The 23,340-nt window shown below is 35.9% G+C and overlaps 1 protein-coding gene across 1 annotated transcript; it reads left to right on the forward strand.

Moving 5' to 3' along the window:
* The first annotated feature begins 580 nt into the window (after positions 1 to 580).
* Positions 581 to 13,253, forward strand: LOC123558778 (periostin-like). The gene is made up of 6 exons (XM_045350644.2): positions 581 to 813; positions 6,344 to 6,555; positions 7,370 to 7,565; positions 7,862 to 7,963; positions 11,484 to 11,594; positions 13,054 to 13,253. The coding sequence occupies exons 1-6, from the start codon at positions 657 to 659 to the stop codon at positions 13,206 to 13,208; spliced, it is 933 nt and encodes a 310-aa protein (XP_045206579.2). The 5' UTR covers positions 581 to 656; the 3' UTR covers positions 13,209 to 13,253.
* Positions 13,254 to 23,340: the final 10,087 nt, after the last annotated feature.

Here is a 23,340-nt window from a genome sequence, read left to right on the forward strand (position 1 = left end):
TACTATAATGAAATTGCGAAATCATGATAATACGATAACGAAAATGCGATAATACAATAAAATGATGGTGAAAACGCGATAGTACGATGGTGAAAACGCAATATTATATCGCATTATCATTATCGTACTATCACGTTTTCGTTATCGTAGTACCACGTTATCATCATCGTGTTGTCGCGTTTTCGTTATCGTACTTTCGTAATTTTGAGTTTTCATCATCGTAATATCGAATCCAGCGTTTCAGAACAATACATTCAAAAGCGATGGCCCTAACGGAATTCCGTAGTTTTTGAGGTAGACTTCCAATAATGTTGTTAAGTTTCTAAAACACGTGCTAAAATATGCTCAGAAATATGCCAAATGTCGTAAGTCAACAGTTAATAGTCCTAAGTCAAAGGAAGTCGAAAACACTTTTAAGTCAAAACTCAAAATTGGCCCTCCACGGCTTCCGTACGTAACACCTAGCGTTATAAAAACTGACACAATTCAATATTCAAATATTTTCTTATCTTTAGAAGAACGTGACAATAACGTATGTAATATTTCACCAAGTTTCCAAATAGAATCTAGCGCACGTTTTGTCTAAATTTAAAGTCATCGATAAGAGTTGCAATTTATTTCTATAGCGACTGTCATTTTTACATTGTCTAGACAAGATGTTTCTGAAGGCGCTTCTGATTGTTTGTGTTAGTTTAAGCCTTGTCCATGGATTTGAGGACAAAACAATATCTCAGTGGCTGACAGACAATGGCTACAATACCTTGGTAAGCCTTTTAAAGCAGGCTGGACTTTACAGTACACTAGACAGTCCAGGTAAGATTTTTTTCCAGCCGCCTAGGGCTCTTAAAAATTGCTTTTGTGATAGTTATTAGAATCTTTTAGATGATCCTTTGGAAGCAAAGAAAGCAAAATTATAACAGATTGATTCTGTTCATGGCAGGAAATGAAATGTGCAACAACCCTCACGCTCCATAAGGCGTACTTTTATTTTTTTTTTTTTTTTTTTGTATCCCGACCTACCCTAATTTTCTGTTTTTATGGCCTTGGAGATTTTTTTTTTATTATTTTTAACAAAAACTTGCAAAACTTCACTTTTTATGCTCTAAACATAGTCAGTGATGTTAGAAATCAACTTACTGATGCTCCAGCATAAACGCCTTATTTGTATTCATTTTTTGACATAAAAATAATTTCCGAAAAGTCTCACTGAATAAAAAAACTCTTTTTTTTTCGACCTACCTGCCCTAATTTTTTTGAGCATGTTTCCGGAAACAAAGGGGTTTTTTTTGCCTTAAATAAATTGAAATTGAAGCAAACCTGGCCCTGTAGCATCAAAATACATGATAAAATAGCTTCTAGAATCAGTTCTAAACGGTAGTAAAAAAAGAGAGCCACAATTAAACGTATGCTAGTATTATATAAAAGACCTTGGCAAGCAGTACTTTCAGAGTTCAAATTTTACCTCTCCTTGTATTATTTTCACGATTAAATACAAAATTGACTGGGACAATAAATTTAAAGCTGGTATACCAGCGAGAGATTTTGAGATTTACATCTCTGTTTGTTAACTCTATTGATCTAAAAACAAATCAGAATGCGCTTAAGGCCTCAACAGACGATAGGTTCTAGTTGTACAACACCAAATATCTCAAAGATGTACAATTTTAAAATTGTACAATTTTCACATTCAGACAGTATTCCACTCACAGAGATTTGCCTAGTAAACATAGTGCATCAGCAATCTGAATAAAGTACTTGATCTTCTAAACGAAGATCTGAGAATGACCCATTCACATTCGTCTTCTGCATATTTTTGGATTTCCAATATTGCTATTTTTATTTTCGCAAATCTATTTTTATTTGAACCAATTAGACGATTAGATGTCAAAGAGTAAGAAAAATATGTAGTCAATCCAGGGTCGAACCCGGGACCCCTCGCTTATAGAGCAAGTGGCCTACCGACTGAGCTAACCGGCTATCTGACACATTATGACATAAGAATTGTAAATATCAAAATTCAAGGCTAACTATAAATTTGCAAAATGTTGTAAGTTAAGCTCTGATTGGCTAGCGAAAGGGTCGTCAGAACGTCCTAAGCGTAGCGTAATAGGAGATGTACTTTAGTCAGATTGAGTGCATTAGGTACCGAAAAGAATGTAACCGTTAATAATAAAAATAATAATATTCACCCGTGTATTGATTTTCAAAGCCTTCCTTCCATACATCTAAACTCCCGAGGCTATAGTCTTTCTAAGAATAATTCGGATTTTCTATGTCTCATGAATTTGACTACGCATGACACAAATGAGCCACGCCATGAGAAAACCAACATAGTGGTTTTCCGACCATTATAGATCCAGACCAGCCTGCACATCCGCGCAGTCTGGTCAAGATCCATGTTGTTCGCTTACAATTAGAGAAACCGTTAGCGAATAGCATGTATCCTGACCAGACTGCGCAGATGCTGGTCGCAAACCACTATGTTGATTTTCTCATGGCGCGGCTCAAATCATTTAACTTTTCAGTGTCATCCTTTTTCCATTATGCATTGGAAGACATATTATTTTCAGATTTGTGTCTATTTTTTGGGCAATTATTTCTGGAATTTCATTCACTTGCCTCATTATCAACTAATAATTTACCAATTTGTTGCTTGTCAACGTGGGTGGTACGTATTATATTTTCATTGAATAAGAATGTAATACTGTGCTCTACATACTAGTAAATAAGTGAGTCGTCTGATATACACTCGTAGCACATCTTTAATTACATCCTCATGATTTTGCTTACAAACAGTGAGTGTATCAGTCGTTGGCAATATCTCCAGGGAAATCCAAATTCAAATTTTCTTCTGATAGGCTTAAACTTTGTTTTCTCAAAGTCACATTAGCAAAATAAAACAGAATCCGATTTTTGGACAAAATGTTGTAAAAATCACAATGTACAAATGTGTCATTATTTTCAGAAAATATCTTAGTTAATTTCAACAAGGGTTCCCAGTATAGTTTAGTTTCCTTGAGACGGAGATGGTGTTGACCGAACCTTAACATGCTTATAAATCAAGTTTTGCCTTCCTGTGCTGCGCTCCGTTTCAGCAAAACTTGATATTTCATAAGAATATCAATAAATCGTCTATAACCTATATGTAGTGTAGACTGTTCATTCTTCCGACTAAAGTGTACCTAACGGCATTGTTTTAAGATATGCTCTTCTCATCTATTTAGTTATATATTCAAATAAGTATTTCAATTTTCGTTCTTTACGTCTTATCACTACATGTCATTGTCTTTCATATGCAGTGTTCTCATTTTGTTGTTATCGTTTATAGCTTACCTGAGCACGAAGTGCTCATTGTGAGCTATTGTGATCACGCTGTGTCAATCGTGCGTGCATCCGTTCCTCCGTCGTCAACAATTTCTTTAAACAACGTCTTCTCCAAAACAACTGAATGCATTTTGATGAAACTTGGCCTGAATTTTTCTTTGGTGGTCCTCTTATAAAGTTGTTCAAATGGTTTTGCTTGGTTTCACATAGGAGCCGCAACAGTAAAACAATAGAACTATCTTCAAACGACATCTTCTGCTCTATGGCTGGTCCAATTTTGAAACAATTTCACACAAATGGTCCTTGTGTCACCTAACTATCATGATTGTTAAAAAAAAACTTTTGATTCGACAAAACACATTGCCGCCAGTGGGCGTGGTCACTTTTCCTTATGCGTATGTAAAAGAAACTTCTAGCCGGATTTTCGAATAATTTTACAAGATTGTTCAAATTATTCCGATTCATATGAAAGCATAACCGCCGGAGAGCGTGGTCACTTTCTTTCTGGTGGAGACTTTAAATATCTTCTTGTTTGAAACTACTGGCCCAATCTTAAAATATGTTTACACAAATGGGCCTATTGTGACCTTCTTTTAAATAATGGCCGCCAGAGGGCGTGGTCACTTTTATCTATGTGTATATACCGTAATAGAATATTCTGCATTGTCATAAAACATTTCCACCAGGGGAAGTTGTCACTTTTTCCTAAATTTATATATTGGAAACTATACTGTAAATGTTCTTGTTAGAAACAGCAGGTCCAATGTTTTAATTCCCTGAGCACAAAGTCTCATCGTCAACAATTTCTTTGAAAGACATCTCCTCTAAAACGTCTGAATGGATGTTTATGAAACTTTACACAAAAGATTTCTGGGTGGCCCTCTTTCAAAGCTGTTCCATTGGTTTCGCTTCATTTAACATACGAGTCATTGTGCTTAAAATAGGTTTTCAGCTATCAAACTTAAAATCTTCTCAGAAGCGATAATAGCTCCTGAATGCGGGGGTGAGTGAGTAATTGGGTGTTTTACGGTGAATCGACACAAAATGGTCATATATCGCGGAACTCCTGAGAGTGAGATGTATTTATTCCTGAGTATACTATATATAAGAAACTTTGAAAATCTTCTTCTCTGAGTCCATCATAGCCAGAGTCTTGTTATTTAGCATGTAATGTCAGGGTTTGGCTCTTTACCATATCATTTAAATTTTTGACCAAGAGTAAAAATATCGACGCCCCTGTGTGTGACATGTATATACTATATGTTTATATATAAGCAACTTTGAAAATCGTCTTCCCTAAATCTTATAAGCTGGAGCTTTGATATTTGGCATATGATATAAGGATTTGACTATCATAACCGCCCTAGGATTAAAAATGACCACGCCCCTGTGTGTGACATGCTACTTATACAATTGTATATATAAGAAACTTTGAAAATCTTTCTTTCCAAGAATCCGTAATAGCTAGAGCTTTATATTCGGCTTGAGATATCACGGTTTGACTGTCTACCGTGATTGTTAAATTATTGTTCAAGGTTCAAAAATGGCCATGCCCGTGTGTGTGACATTTATATAATATAGGCTGATATAAAAGATACTTTAAATATCTTCTCTAAATCAATAATTGCTAGAGTCTTGATATTTATATAAACCAAACTCTATACTTATCTTAACTGACATGCTTTCAATATTATTGTTTTGTTTTTTGTTTTTGTTTTTTTTTTTGTTGTTTTTTTTTTTGTTGTTGCTTTTTTTTAAGTAATCTGGCGCTTATTTTCACTTTTCTCATAAAAAAGATTTATCTAAAACGGGTTTGGTGTGCGGATAACAATTTATTCTTTAACCGCTTGTATATAATATGTTGCCCAGATATTAGATTTTTTCATACTTCCACATGCTGTTTATGTCACGAAGGATTAGTTTGTTTACAAATACGCTGTTTTAATTCATGTCTACATTACATATCAAGTACGGATAATTTTTTTTAATCAAAGTGCTAGAGGACCAAGTAGCCAAATATGATATCCTCGTTAAAAAGGTTATTATTATCATCGGTTGCATATTATTAGGAAAATCATTTTTATTTAAAATGAGTGTTGTTTTTTTTTCCCGATATTTTCAGCAGGTTTGTACGAAAACAGACGTTGCAGATAAAAGTAGCTTAAAAATGCATTTTAGGAAATCTGTACATGTATATCCTTTCCGCGGCGATAGCGTAATATTAAAACGTATTAGCGTCTAATGGCCCCCTCATGCTTCCGCAGAATCAACATTTCTTACACGAAATTCATTTTGAAGATATGTCTGAAATGTCTAGGTCTTATTATAAGCTCTCAAAAACGGAAATATCTTACATCCGAGGCATATAATGACACTTTCCACAGCATCAAAAGGGACCTTTTGAACGATTTGGCGAAGTTCCAAAAATCTCCATATACCCTGCTCCGTTACGGACTCCTTTGGAATTTGTGTTTATTCCGAGTTCAAATATATTTTCGTAGATGAAAAGCTGATATGTTATGCTAAAGCGCAGATATTTCTAAATTGTTCGAAATAGCTGAAAGAAAAAAAATGTCCACGCGCATACGTTTTGACGGGGTGACCCCTGCGCGGGAACCCTGACAATTGACCAATGCAAATGTGAGTTTCTTTTTCAAGTTTAGCCTGTTTACTTTCACTTTCTTTACTTCCGGAAAAAGCTGACGTCATTTTCTTTGTTGTCAAAAACATACGTATGCCTGGTGAGATTGCATAAAATGGTGCTGGCCGTCCAAAGGAAATATAATTAGGTAATTTATGAAAGCAAGTGCGTCCGTATTACGGAAGTTATTCTCTCTTCCTTCTGCCGCCTTTGGAACAAGTGCTGTCGTTTTTTATGTTGTTATGTTTAAACCGTCGGTACACAGCAAGAGTTTGATTCCCAGAAGCATCAAAGATTATGTCTTCTCTTTTATAGTTATAACAGCACCGCCTATTTAACGACTTAATAACAACAGGTATTTATTTTATTCGTTTTCAGGAGCATTTACGCTTTTTGCACCATCAGAAGCCGCTTTTGGAAAGTTGCCACAGAGTACAGTAAACGCTGTCACATCTGACACTGCCACTTTACAATCTGTCCTTAAATACCATGTACTATCGGGGTTTGCAATGGCTCCAACTATACATGATGGTGACAAGAAACCAACACTCAATGGTCAAGATCTAACATTCAAGAAGTTTCCAAATGGGGTAGGCTTCATTCTCTAGCTCCTTTTTGTTAATGTGAAGTCAAAGCGGAATCGTATGAAAATAGTCAAAACTATTACCAGAGGTCCGAAAGATTCGAAACATTCAATAGGAGTTTTATCACATGACATCAGAAATTATTCATAGCAGATTTATTGTAAATTTTTATCTTATTAGCCTAGGAAACATACTGTCATATAGCACACACTGCGGGCCAGCGGTTTATATAAGGATCGGATCACGTAATATCAAGTTGTGTTGCAAAATTAATCCCATCTGTAAGCGAGTTACTTGCTGATAATCAAAACTTCCAGTCATTGATATTCAGTGGCGATATTTTGAGCACTTGATGAATCTAACCATTTTACACAGTTATTACAACAAATATGTCAATTTATGTATGCTTTACTTGAAATACAATTGTGTCTTTAACTTATTATAGAAATTTAACAATTACAGGCTTACCACAAGTCAAATTTGAAACTTATCATTTCTGTACTTTGTCTGTACATTCAAATGTCTTCTAAAGACCAACTCCGAATAAAGGTCACTACAATAAAGCCTACATATAAAGACCAGTATTTGCTCTTGTAAATTGATTTTAAAACAACGGCTATTGATGTAGGCTGCAGTAGATAACAATTTGGCATCTCCTTCTCTCTCTCTCTCTCTCTCTCTCTCTCTCTCTCTCTCTCTCTCTCTCTCTCTCTTTCTCTCTTTCTCTCTCTCTCTTACGGTAATGTTAGAAGGTCTACAAAAAATCTTTGATTAGGCTAAAAAAACACTTTCTGGCTAATGAACAGATACGTTTTTACAGACAATCTTGGTGGACAATGCTGTTGTTAGCGCCTCCACTAACGACATCATCTTAAACAACGGAGTAGTACATGTGATAAACTCCGTCCTCTTGCCGAACACGGACAAGGTCGGAGAAATCTTGTTAAAGAGAAACCAAGAATTCTCTACCTTAAACATGCTCCTCACAATCACTGACCTAGAGCCGGCCTTGCTAAGTAAGTAATATTGATATACTTATATTAAATGTGGTTAATCATATTAAACAATATTATTTTGCATTATATAATTTAAGATTTAGTGAAGGAATAAAACGTCAGACCTTAACAACTTGGCTTTTATGAAAATTCTATTAATATCCGTCATTCAAAGTCTTGTTGCAATATATTTTGTTTTACATTTACTTTTGACACATGTCGGGATATTACAGTATAAATGAAAGGGCAAGTTTCAAACTGTGAGTAGCTTTGGGATCCATTCATTTCCATTCTGTAACAACATTTTATATGTGCAGGCGGGGACGTCACCTTGTTTGCTCCAACAAATGCCGCATTTAACGCAATCACTACCAGACTTCCTGATTTCTCAGATAACGGAGCACTGGATGTATACAAGCGTAAGTACGGCTACAGTCAAACCTATTCTCCGCAGAGAGCTTAGGAAACGATACTAAAAGATTCTTTCACTGGTTGTAGGTGCAGATGGTAATATCCGGCATCGAGGGTAACTGTTTAGGCGGTAACGAGGTTCCTACCGAGTTACCGCCTAATCAGTTACCCGAGAGCCGGATATTTCCATCTGCACCTATAACCAGTGACAGAATTTTTTTCTTGCATACCGATTTCAAGAAATAATAATGAAAATAAAATCAATCGAGCGGCTTTCTTTTTAGAACTATTTCTTATGGCAGTGTATTTAAACAAAGCGCGGGAAACCAACGTCCGTAAACAGGAAAGACGTCATGACGTTTCAAAACAAATAACAATGTTTAGTTCCGGTTTTGTTTTATCAGTTGCAGCGTAACGTTATGAATTTATGATAAAATAATGTGTTTTGAATCGAGAATTATACTATCAGGAACAAATAGGAACTCACGGTCAAGGTATTGATTTTTTATTCCGTTTTTTTAAATAAAATGTAAATTACTACAAATCTTCTACATACATGTAGTTCGTAATACGTCATTTACAGCACGAGAGTCATCTTACACCCCGGGGTGTAAGATGGATTTTTCCAGCACTGGTAAAAATACCGGAAATCCCCGTCTGGTATGCAAGAAAGTTGCGTTGTTTAATTAATGCGGATGGATACTTAAGTCAGGTTGACATTAGAACAAAAGCTCAATTCTGGAAGTCAGCTGACTGATAACTTTAGGGAAATGGCAGTTTAAATTCAAGTAGTTGCTAAGACAAATAGTCATACAGTGATGTAATTTACAAAGTATAAGATTAAGGAGAAGAATTCTATAAGACTTGTCTTTCATTCTTATCCTTTCCTGTTTTGCTTTCATCACAGTATGACATTTGTATCAATATATGCACTTCATTTTGGGAATAAATATGTTTAAACTAAAGTATAAGATTAATACGGTTTTATTATGGTTCTCTATACTCGATTCTAGTTCTCTCGATAGTTCTATGTTGGCTAAAAATGTCTAATCGGGCCCTGTATGGTTCTAAACATACAAATCTTAAATATTTGAACATGATGTTTCCTTCGTATACACAAAGTTAGGTGCAATCAGGAGAATGGCAGTTTTAGCTATGACATTTAAATATTTCTTAAGTTAATGGCACTAACCTCCAGATTTTGGCAAAAACAATTTTCATTTAAATTGGAGTCTGGTCATATAATGAACATTAGAATATGAGTTTTTGTTTCTAAACTATTTATTAAAATGCCAGAGAAATAATAAAAAAAAATGACAGCGTCGGGAATCGCACCCGGACCGCCGAGGCAATAAAGTTTTCCAATACCACCATATCGGATTTAGTGTTCAATGCGCGTTAAATATTTATAGGTTATTAACTATGTATATGGATATATGCACGAGTTCTGCAGCGATAATATTGCGCGACTTTAGGAGCACAATATTATCCGCGAAAGAATGAGTGCGTATATCCACATACAAAGTTGATAACCTTTTTATTACATATCCACTATCAAATGATTTATTTATATCTAAATTATCGTTCTGTAACGAAAGACAGGAAAAACACGAAAATAATTCCTCCGAAAATGCAATTAACAAATTAAACTGACGCGCATTAATATTTTCCGCGAAAATGGCGTCATCTTGTTGTAGCAACGTGCACGTGGACGCCATGGACGTCACGAAATTCTTTCCATTACAACTTTAATAAAACATTCCACGTCCGATATGAAAGCGTTTCACGTCATATATGGAAAAATATTGCACGATCGCGGTCCATTGAAACCCAATGGAAAATAATTTTAGGTATGTAATAAAGATACTTATGATTGAGGCAATTTACCTCGAGTAAAGCGTTACAAGCGCTTTTCGATTTTCATCGTTAAAAGTAGTAAAAACAACCAATTATCATGTGATTCCTTAACATATAGGATGTCAGTAATTAAATTTCAAAGCATTCTTCATAACAGAATTATATTCAAGAAATCTTGAAAAAAAATAACTTCTCTGTTCGTTATCAAACGATCTGGAGTCCAGTGCCTTTAATGTGTACAGCACGAATTTTTCTTGCCTACCTAGTGGGGAAAGTATACATTTGTCCAAGCACGCGCCGGGGATAGATTATAAGATTCTTTCACTGGTTGTAGGTGCAGATGGGTATATCCGGCCTCGAGGGTAACTGTTTAGGCGGTAACGAGGCTCCTTGCCGAGTTACCGCCTAAACAGTTACCCGAGAGCCGGATATTTCCATCTGCACCTATAACCAGTGACAGAATCTTTTTCTTGCATACCAGTTTCAAGAAATAATAATAAAAATAAAATCAGTCGAACGGCTTTCTTTTTAGAACTATTTCTTATAGCAGTGTATGTAAACAAAGCGCGGGAAACCAACGTCCGTAAACAGGAAGGATGTCATGACGTTTAAAAACAAATAACAATGTTTAGTTCCGGTTTTGTGTTATCAGTTGCAGCGTAACGTTATGAATTTTTGATAAAATAACGTGATTTGAATCGAGAAATATACTATCAGGAACTAATAGGAACGGTCAAGGTATTGAACTTTTATTCCGTTTTTTAAATAAAATAAAAATTACTACATAAATCTTCGACATATATGTAGTTCGTAATACGTCATTTACAGCACGAGAGTCATCTTACACCCCGGGGTGTAAGATGGAGGTTTCCAGCACCGGTAAAAAATACCGGAAAGCCCCGTCTGCTGTGCAAGAAACCCCGTCTTACACAGGCAGGCATGTAAGATCCTTATTTCTTGCATACCAGACGGGGATTTCCGGTAATTTTACCGGTGCTGGAAAAATCCATGTTACACCCCGGGGTGTAAGATGACTCTCGTGCTTTAAATGACGTATTACGAGCTACATATATGTAGAAGATTTATGTAGTTGTTTATATTTTATTTCGAAAAACGGAATAAAAATCCAGTACCTTGACAGTTCCTCTTTGTTCCTGATAGTATATTTCTCGATTCAAAACACGTTATTTTATCAAAAAATCATAACGTTACGCTGCAACTGATTAAACAAAACCGGAACTAAACATTGTTATTTGTCTTTGAAACGTCATGACGTCTTTCCTGTTTACGTACGTTGCTTTCCCGCGCTTTGTTTACATACGCTACTATAAGAAATAGTTCTAAAAAGAAAGCCGTTCGACTGATTTTATTTTTATTATTATATAATAGGAACCTCGTTACCGCCTAAACAGTTACCCTCGAGGCCGGAAATTCCCATCTGCACCTATAACCAGTGAAAGAATCTTATAATTCTACATAAGCTCTGTGGCAAAATTACAATCTTCCAAAAAGGATATAACATTAATAATATTCGCTTTGAATACCACTAATGAGTGCTTAAGCAATAGAGAGTGATTTTGCAGTGGATTAAATGTTCCGGTTGCTCTGACTATAGCATCAATTCCATTATTCAAATTGCCACAGTTTCGTGATTTTTATTTTAATTTTCAGAGATTTTGCTGAACCATGTGGTCAACGGTACCGTTTTATCCAGTGACCTAAAAAATGGACAGGTGGTCACTACTCTTAGTGGACGAACATTGAAAGTCACTATCGATTCAAGTAAGCATATAAACATTTCATTTCATCAGACTGCGTTTCATCTATAGAAAACAATTAAAATTAATTTCATCAACTCTTATGAAAGTACGGAGAGATTTACAAGTAAAATAACGTAAATTTCGACATTCTTTTTTACATTTCTTGATGATATATAATTTTCTTATCATAGCAGACACAATGTCCCAGGTATTTTAGCTGCTGACTTCTACAACACATTTATTTTGGACACAGATTAAAAATTTTCATAAGATATCGAAAAACTCCATTAAAATTAATCAGTTGATAGCACTGTGGAATTAAATAAATGTTACACTATTTCCATGCATGTATACTGTATTTGTAAAGTCGGAGAGCACTTTTATTTAAAAAAACATCATCTGACAAATATACTGTAACAATATAACGACTTAATTAGGTCCATAATAGAGTACCTCCTTTCTGAAGAGTATCCAATCCCTGCCATAAACCTACTTTGATTGCAAGTTTCAGGGGTTGGGGCTGGGGGGTGGGAAGTGGGGGGGGGGGGGGGGACGTAGGTTCAAGCCCCACTGGGACCAAAATTTATTTTCCTTATTTTCCTTTTTTTCTAGTAAGTTTTTAAGTTTTTATTGATTTATTGTACAAAAGTGGAAAAAAATCATTTGATAAGCGATTTCTTGCTGTTCAAAGTGTATTTACCTCTGAAACAGAACGGGTAGAGTTAGACATCTTAAAAAACTGAGTTACATGTGGTAAAATTTCTCTATTTTGCCTTCATTCTTTAGATTACATATTGTGGAAGAAATGTAGGTAGGTTTTACTTCCGCCCCAATGTTATTTTTGAATGAAGTGAGCAAAATTCAAAACAGATCCGCAGGACCTTAACTTTTCAATGTTGGAGTTAGAATTCTGTCTCATTAAATCCGTTTGTTTGAGACACCCTAGAAAAAATTATACTGACATTTTTATTTTAAGTTTTATAATTGTTTACCAATAGTTTGATGTTTCTTTCATAAAAAATAATGGTATAATGATCTCTCTGCAAACGTTTTGGATAAAGGCCGCCACTTTGAAATTTGTCTCTCCTTGAGCTTGAGGAAATACCATAAATTACACAAAATTGATAAAAAACGGCACAGTAAAAGTTTTTGAAAATTTACAACAAAGTGCGAAGCACGGTCAACTGTAAGAATATACCAAGCAAATGCCATTTTTTAAACATCACTATTAGCGGCCTAATATATCATGCTGGATTCGATTGATTCTGCCTTTGCGGCCAGTGCAGATCATGATCAGCCTACACATCCTTGCCTGATCATGACCTGCACTGTTCGCCATTCAGTCAGTATCTGTTTGGTGATCACCCTTTTTAACAGCTATTGGTACTGTCCAGTTGAAAGATGGACAAGCTCATTATAGAAATTTAGCATGGAAAGGGTTAAGATAAAAATTAAAATGTGTATGTTTTGTCTTCTATTAGACGGCGTGTCACTTACACCGACGGGAACCAGTACTTCAGGCAAAGTAACGGAAGCAGACGTTACAGCAGTAAATGGTGCGATACATGTTGTCGACCAGGTGCTCATACCGAGTGGTGTAAGGAGGAAAAGACGTGCTGTACGTCGTCACGTTTAAACGTTTACTGTTTATCATGTGCTGAATAAAATATATATGAGAGTTCGGGCAGTTTTTCAGCGTTATATTTTCGAAAAAAAAAGCAACTGAAAAGGAGGTTGTGCCTAATTATTGGATACCACATAAGGCGTGGTAGATTCCTTTTATTTCACACAGGTATGCTCCAAAGGTGAGAAATTTGCTGAGTTAAGTTGAAAAATATATGTTTTTGTGTTTGATGGGTTTTAAGACACCGACAAGTCTGTTAATGTATAACGCATTCCCTATCTATGAAGGAATCGAAATGTTACCATATTGAACGGAATTATTATACGGAACTCTGCATGACGTCACGTCGACGTATTATTTGGCGCCATACAGGCTCCGAGAAAGAGTACTACTACATTCAAGATCTTTTATTTTATATAAAAGACATTTAAGAATCAAAATGAAATAACAGAATGACGTCAAAGTTATTCACAAGTTATCCCGCGGGTCGTATTACTTCCCTATCTTAAAACACTGTTATAGGTGGTCCGATGGTCTAGTGGTAACACGCTTGACTGTCAATCCAGAGGTCCGTTGTTCGAATCCCGGTCCAGGCAATGGAAATAGATGCTCTTGGGTGTCTCCCACCTAACTAAGAGGCCTGTACTGGTTCTACCCAGGAAAGACGGCTTCGCGTGTATCGGTGCTATACACCGGGCACGTTAAAGAATCAGACTGTCTGTTCGCAAAGAGCTAGGCTAAGTTAGCCGGACAGGCCTGTATCTAAAATGGATTTCTCTCTCTTTCTGTTCTGGGTTTTTTATCTCACTCTATTCCTCTGGTCAGATCACTCTGTGTTTGTACTAGTAGAGGATGACTTTCGTGCCCTGCTTGGCTGCATTTGTGCTATGTAAAGCGTCTTTGGACGTGTTTATCATGAAAAGGGAGCAAATAAATCTAGTATGATAATAATAATAATATTAATAATAATTAAAACACAGTTTCAAGCGTTGACGTCACGTCGATCTATTATATTTCGCGCCATACATGCGTCATGAAGTTATTACTTTTTTTTATTTCATCTGCTTGTTTACATACCACACTGGTCATAGCTTTATCAGATCAAGTGGTTCCAACGTTGTTTGAGCGGTGAATTTTACGCCAAACAGATGGAGAAATATGGCCGATACTACAAATTTCCGGTCTTGTAAGTATGATTTAATGGAATTTCTAACCGTTAAATAACGAATCAAATGAAAACGATGGGCGCACCTGGAGAGCAAATGTGTCCATTTTTAACACTTGTGTCTATTTAGCTGAGATTTGTGCCGTTAATTTAAACACTTCTGTACAGACCGGCGGGGGAAGGAGATTTTTGACAGTTTTTGACAATATCGCCTCAAATATAGTGTTTAAAACAAAGCATGTGTATTTTCATAGAATTATTCAGGGTTGTTTCTGAAAAATCGGCCGAAAACCTAATGCAGCGCCGTTTCGAGTGGGTCGCTATGCAACGCAATCAAGTGGATATCGTTCTGTGTCTTACTTGCGAAGTCTTATCCGTCATAAAAACAGTCATTAAAGCCTTAAACAATGAATAAATTTAGGGAGTTTTATATCATTATAATGATCCCACAATTTCTAATAAATTGTACTTTTACATTTATATGCTCGCTCAACATTAAACATATTTTTGCGGACATTGTAACCAACTGTAACTATACTGATTTAAAGAGTCAGCCCGCTTTTGGTATGCTGTTCAGGATCATTCTTGGAGGAGATAAATATCCGCAAACTGGTTCTTGTTTTAACGAACTATTACTATTATTTACTTAATGATATTGTTCGATGTTCATCCTTGCTTTATGTTTTTGTGTTGATGATTTTTGACAATGTCCGCAAAAAAATGTTAAATGTTAAGCGAGCATAAAAGTGTAAAAGTACAATATATTAGAAATGGCGGGATCATTATAATGGTATAAAACTCTCCAAATTTATTCATTTTTTAGGCTTTAATGACTGTTTTAAGACGGATAAGACTCCGCAAGTAAGCGACCCATTCGAAACGGCGCTGCATTAGGTTTTCGGCCGATATTTCAGAAACAACCCTGAATACTTCTATGAAAATAAACACGCTTTGTTTTAAGAGGTGGCCCTTTACATAAAAGGTGTTTTAACAGTTACTTGTTCCCGATATGTTTTTAAAAACACTATATTTGAGGCGATATAGTAAAAAACTGTCAAAAATCTCCTTCCCCCGCCGGACTGTACAGAAGTGTTTGAATAAAAGGCACAAATCTCAGCTAAATGGACACATGTGCTAAAACATAGACACATTTGGGCTCCAGGTGCGTCCATCGTTTCATTTGGTTCGTTACTTAACGGTTAGAAATTCCTTTAAATCATACTTACAAGACCGGAAATTTGTAGTATCGGCCATATTTCTCCATCTGATCGGCGTAAAATGCACCGCTCAAACAAAGTTGGAACCACTTGATCTGATAAAGCTATGGCCAGTGTGGTACAAGATATATTAAAATCGAAACAATATATAGGAGAAGCATGTTTTAACATCTCTCAACAACACGAAACGAAATACGCAGCGTGTTTTATTCCATAGGCATATAACATCGCATTTTTTTCGATATGATTAGACATGGTCCTGGTATGAGTTATGAATCATCTTGCAAATTTCATTACCTCTCATAAACCTCTCATAAACAGTCTCCAAGTGGTCCTCTTATAAATGTTTTAATAACATGTCACACATATCCGGTATGTAAGAAAGTCTGTTCTTCCATTCCGATGTCACTGGTACTGGAAAATCTCTTTCATTACGGGTTGTAAAATTACTTCCTTGCAGTAAATGACATCATAACGATCTACATTTATTTATCAGATTGTGTATTTATATCTTATTTTTAATTGAAAAGGACCAAAAGCTGTACTTTGATCTTTGAAAGTCATTTCTCTGTTAAGAAGTTAATTTACACAAAATACATAGCATAACGTTTGTTTGAATACGCTTCTTTAAGAATATACTTATACTGTATACAGGAAAAAAGGCAAATAACTCAGCATCTTTAGCCTACCATCTGAACTGTTGCCCTCGAGCTGGAAATTACCATCTACACCAGCAACCTTTGAAAGATTATGTATTCAGCCTACTCAGATTTCTTCTAATTTTAAGAACAATTAGTTGCAAGACTACTTTCAGAAATGTAACCTAAAGTATATGGAAGTAGAAATTGACTGGTAGTTTATAAAGCCACCACAACAACTTCACAGCCTCATTACATGATACACTTGCTGATCCTACGAGGGTTGCTCCAAAAGCAATGCCACTGGAGCCATAAAAATGTGTATAATGAAAACAAAACAACAACAACAACAACAACAAATATGTCAACCCAAGTTCCATCGCTTATTTACAATAAGTTTTGAAAATGTCATCAAAAAATAGTGTTGCTTACTTATCGAGTTACCGACATGCACTGAAAGCATGGTAAAGAAGATCGCCGCACGTCACTCATGTTATTGACGTTAAAAATAAATGTGTTTGCCGACAAGCAATAACAAGCCTTAGCACTACATATCAACCTTTAATATGCGAGGATGCCACTATAGTTTTCAGGGTTGACTGCTAAAAGACGTAACTACACGCCATTATAATTTCATAAATGTATAAGTACATGTGTTGTTTTGTTTTCAATTGGTGCTTTTCTTTGTTCGTAAAAACTGAAAGAAACGCTAATGCTCGTGTGCGGTAAAATGCCGTCAGAGGTGTCAACTTTGAACTGCTATGAACTAGCCTATGTTATACTTTGTAGGTGTTCCGGGAGCGGTTTATAATTACACCAAGTACTGTTTTCCTACACCCGGGTTCCATGAAAGATTAGGGATTCGAATACATTAAATATTATTTTTATAATATTGTGCACGTGAATGTGGACTTTTGTAATTTTGGTTTTCTTTATGATGGCCTTCAGGGATTATATTGGGTGGGAGAGTATGGATTCTGTGTTTTGCTAAGTTTAATCATTCATAATTTTAGCATGTCCGAAACATTGCAGAATGATACTAATTTCACTTCAAGGGTAACGATTACATTTTACTCGAACTTTATCGTAGACTTCTTGTGTAAATTCTAAAAATTTAAACTAAAATTAATTCCATATAATATTTCAATGAAACTTCGGAGTTTTGTAGTTTGTAGCATCATCTAGGGCACATGCATTGGATTTATTGGATTGGGGCAGCGGGGGTGACAAGGTGAGGGTACAAAATATCACATGTTGATTATAAATATTGATGGAAAATTAAAAATGATTGAAAAAAAATAAAATAAAAAGGAATGCTTTTTTTTTTGTGGGGGGGAGGGGGTGACCAAGGCAAGGAGGAGACCAGGTGAGGGTGTGCAGAACTTCACATGTTTATAATAAATTTTCATAGGAAAGAATGAAAGAAGTTTAATGAAATTCTACCAATTGGTTGGTTTGTTATGTACAAATCAGTAGATTTTTAAACAATTAAAGGGCAATAACTCTAAGGAAAATTGACCAATTGAAAAAAAATGACAGGCATCATCGAAGTATGTTGGTTCATATTTATTTCAAGTTTCATGAAATTCTACCAGCTTATTACTGAGAAATGGCTTCAGACGTGGATTTTTCATTAAATCAAGGGCAATAACTCTAAGGGAAATTGACCAATCCAAAATAAAACTTGACGGGCATCATCGCAGTATATTGGTGCATGTTTATTTCAAGTTTTATGAAATTCTACCTGATAGTTACTGAGAAATGGCTGCGGACGGACATTTTTGGGCATTTTTCATTAAATCAAGGGCAATAACTCTAAGGGAAATTGACCAATCCAAAAAAAAACTTGACGGGCATCATCGCAGTATGTCGGTTCATGTTTACTTTAAGTTTCATGAAATTCTACTTACTACTTACTGAGAAATGGCTGCGGACGGACGCACGGACGGACGGACTGACGGACGGACAACGCAATTTCAATACCCCCTCCCGATTTCATCGGCGGGGGAAAATAAAGAAGAACAGCTATCATGTATGCTGGAACCAATATAAATCGAAGGCCTAACTAGCCTAAATGAACCAGCGTGGGAACCATCTGGTCTAGTCGCGGACAGGTTTTTGAATAGTATTTTTACCCTTGACATTGCCACATGAAGATGTATGAATTAAAGATTGTTCTTGTTTGTTTTGTTTTCATTTCATTGTTGATACATTTTGACATTTTGGTAGAAAAAAATGGAAGTGAATGTTGTATTTGGTAAAGCAAACGTCAAGTTAAGTAAGGGTAGTACAACCAGGTCACAATGGGTCCTGATGTGTGCTGCAGCCATTGGAAAAATGTCAATTTTATATAGAATAAAGAACAACTCTCTTTTATGCTGCAACCAAAATAAATTAAAGTGATTTTCAGGCTTGGGGCTGATTACATATGTCAGTAATTGATTACATTACAATTACTTTGATATTTTCTAATTACAATTACATTTGATTACACTAAATTTGCATCAGTAATTGATTACATTACATTACTTGCACTCTAGTAATCATGATTACATTTGATTACTTTCAATATAACCATTTGTTTGGACGACAGAAATATAGGCATATGTAACTGAATATATGGGGTTTAACTTTTACAGATTTGATAATGCAATTAATGGTTCAACAGATTTGACAATGCAATTAATGATTCATTAATCTGGAAATCGAGAAACTTCATTTTTGGCATTGTCTCTCACTGTAGGCTATCGGCTATCATTGCACTAATCATCATTAACTTGTGAAATTTATTGCATTTATTTAACCTTTATTGAAAGCTGTGGCAAACAAACTAAAAACAAAAGTTCCATTTTCTAATATTCGGTATTTATGCTTCCAGGTATTTTTATATAAAATCAATTACCTTTAATAAAAGCTGTGTAAAAATTTATCTTCAAATGGATTGAAAAGTTAGATCTATATCAACAATGCACCCATAGAAATTATGGATGGGCACATTTTACACTTTGGCCTTTACAAACCCAGAACAACCCTTGGATAAAATGAAAGCACCCACTATGACATCTTTCAGTAAAGTGTTGAAAGGAATGGTTGGTTGCAGAGAAGGGACTGCTCAAAAAAATCTCAGACAGTGCATTTTGAAGTATAAATTAGCCTAAATCTAACAAATACATTCTGATTTCAATTCAGGCATGTCATGTTTGCATTACCCAGGGGAATTATGTAAATTGTTGGTATATTAACTGCTAAATTTCATATTTTCTCACCTGTGCACAATACCTGAACCCACTGTACATAATGTAGGTGACACAGTGGGTTATTGATCCTTAATAAGTTAAGACTATAATAAGATGGCAAACTGCATTTATCATACCTCTCAATTGTTTAGTTTGTTTGTTTTGGGTTTAACGCCGTCTTTCAACAGTAGTTCAGTCATGTAACGGCGGGCAGTTAACCTAGCCAGTATTCCTGGATTCTGTACCAGTACAAACCTGTTCTCCGCAAGTAACTGCCAACTTCCCCACATGAATCAGTGGTGGAGGACTAATGATTTCAGACACAATGTCGTTTATCAAATAGTCACGGAGAACATACGCCCCGCCCGAGGATCGAACTCGCGACCCCGAGATCCGTAGACCAACGCTCTTACCTACTGAGCTAAGCGGGCGGGCCCTCAATTGTTTAGGGATAATAATGAACCGAAATGTCAACTTCAACTTCAACTTTATACTGCCATAAAATCAACACTGATTACACTTGGCAGGCGCTTGTCAGGAGCAGTTATTAGTTTAAAAGATATGTTATGTGCATGGGGGTTAAAAGTATATATAGCATATACATACATTATATTGCAAAGATAAAAGATCTACAGATCTAAGGTTAAAAACAGTATACATCGGTCTACAGAGAGCATGAGTCAAGTCTACCAACAAAAATTGGTAGACTCGGACTTGACTGGACATATATTAGAAGACTGTTCCATAGCCTGATGGTCCTTGGGAAGAAGGATGTAGCATGGTAGTTGGTCTTAGAATGTGGGATTAGATAATTAACATTTCTAGTAGGGAGGAGGTGATGGTTATCTACTTCTACAAGGTTGTATCTTATTGTATAGAACATGATCAGGGAGGCATGGTTTCTACGTTGTTCAAGCGTTTTCAAATTGAGAGTATTGATCATGTCTGTGACACTACTGGTGTAACTGTAGTCATTTTTACATAACGGGCAGCTGACCTTTGGACAATTTCTACTTTATTTATTAAGTATTTCTGCCAAGGACACCAGACTGTAGAACAGTACTCTACCTGGGGATGGACGTATGTTTTATAAGCAGTTTCTTTGACCTGTGTGTTATTGGTTTTGACATTTCTTTTAATGAAGCGGAGGGTAATATTGGCCTTGGAGGTGATATTGTTAATGTTGGGGGCCCAGTTGAGATCCTTGCTTATAGTAACACCTAAGTATTTGGACTGGTCTGCTGATTTAAGTAGGGTATTGTGTAACCTGTATAAGGATAGGTTTTCTCTTCCTATGTATCCTAAGGATGTCACACTTATCAGGATTTAACTCCATGGCCCAATCCTGTTCCCATAACTGTAATAAGTGCAAGTCATGCTGTAAGCTTTCTGCTGAAGACTGAGATGAGATGGTAAGGTAGACGATAGTATCATCTGCGAAAAGGCGGACCCTACTTTTGACACTATCGGGCAGGTCATTTATGTATGCAAGAAAGAGGCAGGGGCCTAGGACTGAACCCTGGGGAACCCCTGAGAGAACTGGTAACCTATCTGAAGACTTGCCTTCGACAAGAACTTGTTATGACCTATTACTTAGAAATGATTTAATCCATGATGTGACTTTGTTATCTATGCCTAAAAGTTTAAGTTTGTGGACTAGCTTATGGTGATCCACCTTATCGAAGGCTTTGCTGAAATCCATAACAATGACATCAGATTGCTGGCCTAGGTCTAGGGAATCAGCAATTTCTTGTGTGAAACCTATGAGTTGGGTCTCGCAGCTGTGTTTTGACCTGAAACCATGCTGCTTTGGGCTGAGGATGTTGTAGGAGTCAATGTAGGACATGATATTAGAGACTAAGATATGTTCAAGGAGTTTGGACGCTATGCACGTAAGTGAGATGGGACGATAATTACTACCCTTGGACTTTTCACCTTTTTTTGTAAACAGGGGAGATAACCGCATGCCTCCAATCATCGGGGACATTGCCTGTGTCCAGAGACAATTGAAATATATGTGTGAGCATGGGGGCAACCTCACTGTGCAGTTCCTTTAATAACCTAGGGGAGATTTCGTCCGGGCCTGATGCCTTATTGAAGGTTCGATGTTCACCGCCGTTTGAATACATCTGCGGATGTCTCTAAATTGCTTTTTGTACTTTTAGCATGTGTAAAAGTTGAGTTCTGCTCAACCCGGGGCTAGAGGGCGTGGACGGTAGCATGCATTTCCACTACCGTCCATGAACAGGCTCATTGAAACCGAGCCTGCAACATTTTCGTTTTTGTCGTGTTGAGCGACCTGTGAAGTTTCCACTTTTCGCTATTTTATTTGGGTTGAGACCAGCTAACAGTTTATCAACGCCCTGGACTGTGATATCTATTGGTGTCATGGGTGGATGTAGGAGTTTAGATACTGCACTCTTTGCAATTTGTTTAAGACTAAGGGGCTGGGGTTTGGAGAAGACAGACTCAAACTGTTTGTTCAATATATTAGCCTTGGTAACTGGGTCAGAATGGATAACACCATTACTAGACAGAGGGGCGACACCACTGTTTTCAGTTTTGTTATGTTTGATGAACGAATAAATTTTTTTCTTTTGACCTGTGTTTGAGCTGTCGCTAAATATGATTGAGTCCAAGTATGACCAATATGCATTCCTAATTTTACTTTGGATGACCATCTTAAGCGTTTTGAATGACTTGACATTATCTGGGTTATTGGAAGATGACCTTTTGATCTTTTTATAAAGTTTGTCCCTTTTCCTAATAAGTTTTACAATTTCATGAGTAACCCAAGGGAGGTCTTGACGGGATTTACTAAATCTAGATGGGATACACTTTGAACTTTATTTATTTCTTCCTTGAAACTATTCCAAGAGGTATTTAGATTAGTGTGCTTACACTGGATAAATTTCTCGGAGAACTGTTTTAAATCCATCTTGAAATTGAACCAGTCAGCATTTTATATGATTTAATGAGTCTTTTAACCTGGATTGGTCGGCCTCTTTTTAGGTTGAGTTCATGATGGACAATGTCATGATCAGAAGAACCTAAACTTGGGAGTGTTTGGATGTTGTGGACAACAGGGATTATTTGTGAGGTATAGGTCAAGTTTTTTTATCACGAGTGGGGAGTTTGACCATTTGTTCAAGGTTGAAATTTGTAAGATTTTCAGTGAAGGATTCATATATCTCTTTGAATTTACATGTAAGGGTGGGTGACTGGGTTTCCCAATCCATACTGGGAAGGTTATAATCTCCGAAAATCCAGATGTGGCTATTCTTAGGGATTTTTGATCAGACCTGGGGTAATTTAAAATGTAATTGTAATTAATTGCAATTAAATTACATTTCCTGAGTAATTGAATGTAATTTGTAATTGGGTCATTTATCAATTACATGTAATTGTAATTTAATCAATTACAGAGCAGTTTTAGGGTGTAATTGACAATTACATTTCAATTATTTTCCAATTACATGGCACATTATATGCTAATCCAGTTTGTTGAACAAATAGTATATATCTGTTTATTACCGGTGACACTTCACTTTAACATGCTAATTTGCATTTCATAGCTGAAAAAAATAACAATAGAATATTATGGTAGGTATAAATCCCTTGGACATAGCTCCTTTGTTCTGATATAATTGTTTTATTAGAACCAACTGGTAATCTTTGATGATGTTTGTCGCTATATATGTTTTTGGAGAAAATGATCAAATTATGATTTGAAATTGTTATTTGCATAATTATTATTTAGATTTTTATCGGAGAAAAGATTGAAATGCTTAGCATTTAATTTTAATCATTTTTTATCTGTGATAAAATTCGTTGTATTAAATGATACAAACAACACAGCATTTGACACCACAGTTCTAACAAGATAAA

The sequence above is a fragment of the Mercenaria mercenaria genome, chromosome 5 (assembly GCF_021730395.1).
Source record: "Mercenaria mercenaria strain notata chromosome 5, MADL_Memer_1, whole genome shotgun sequence".
Classification (NCBI taxonomy): domain Eukaryota; kingdom Metazoa; phylum Mollusca; class Bivalvia; order Venerida; family Veneridae; genus Mercenaria; species Mercenaria mercenaria.

What these genes read in the sequence shown, in the direction of transcription:
- LOC123558778 (XM_045350644.2), top strand. Translation starts at nt 657, where the DNA reads ATGTTTCTGAAGGCGCTTCTGATTGTTTGTGTTAGTTTAAGCCTTGTC. An exon ending in TCAAGAAGTTTCCAAATGGG is followed by an intron (nt 6,556 to 7,369) that starts GTAGGCTTCATT and finishes ACGTTTTTACAG; the next exon opens with ACAATCTTGGTGGACAATGC. An exon ending in CCTAGAGCCGGCCTTGCTAA is followed by an intron (nt 7,566 to 7,861) that starts GTAAGTAATATT and finishes TTATATGTGCAG; the next exon opens with GCGGGGACGTCACCTTGTTT.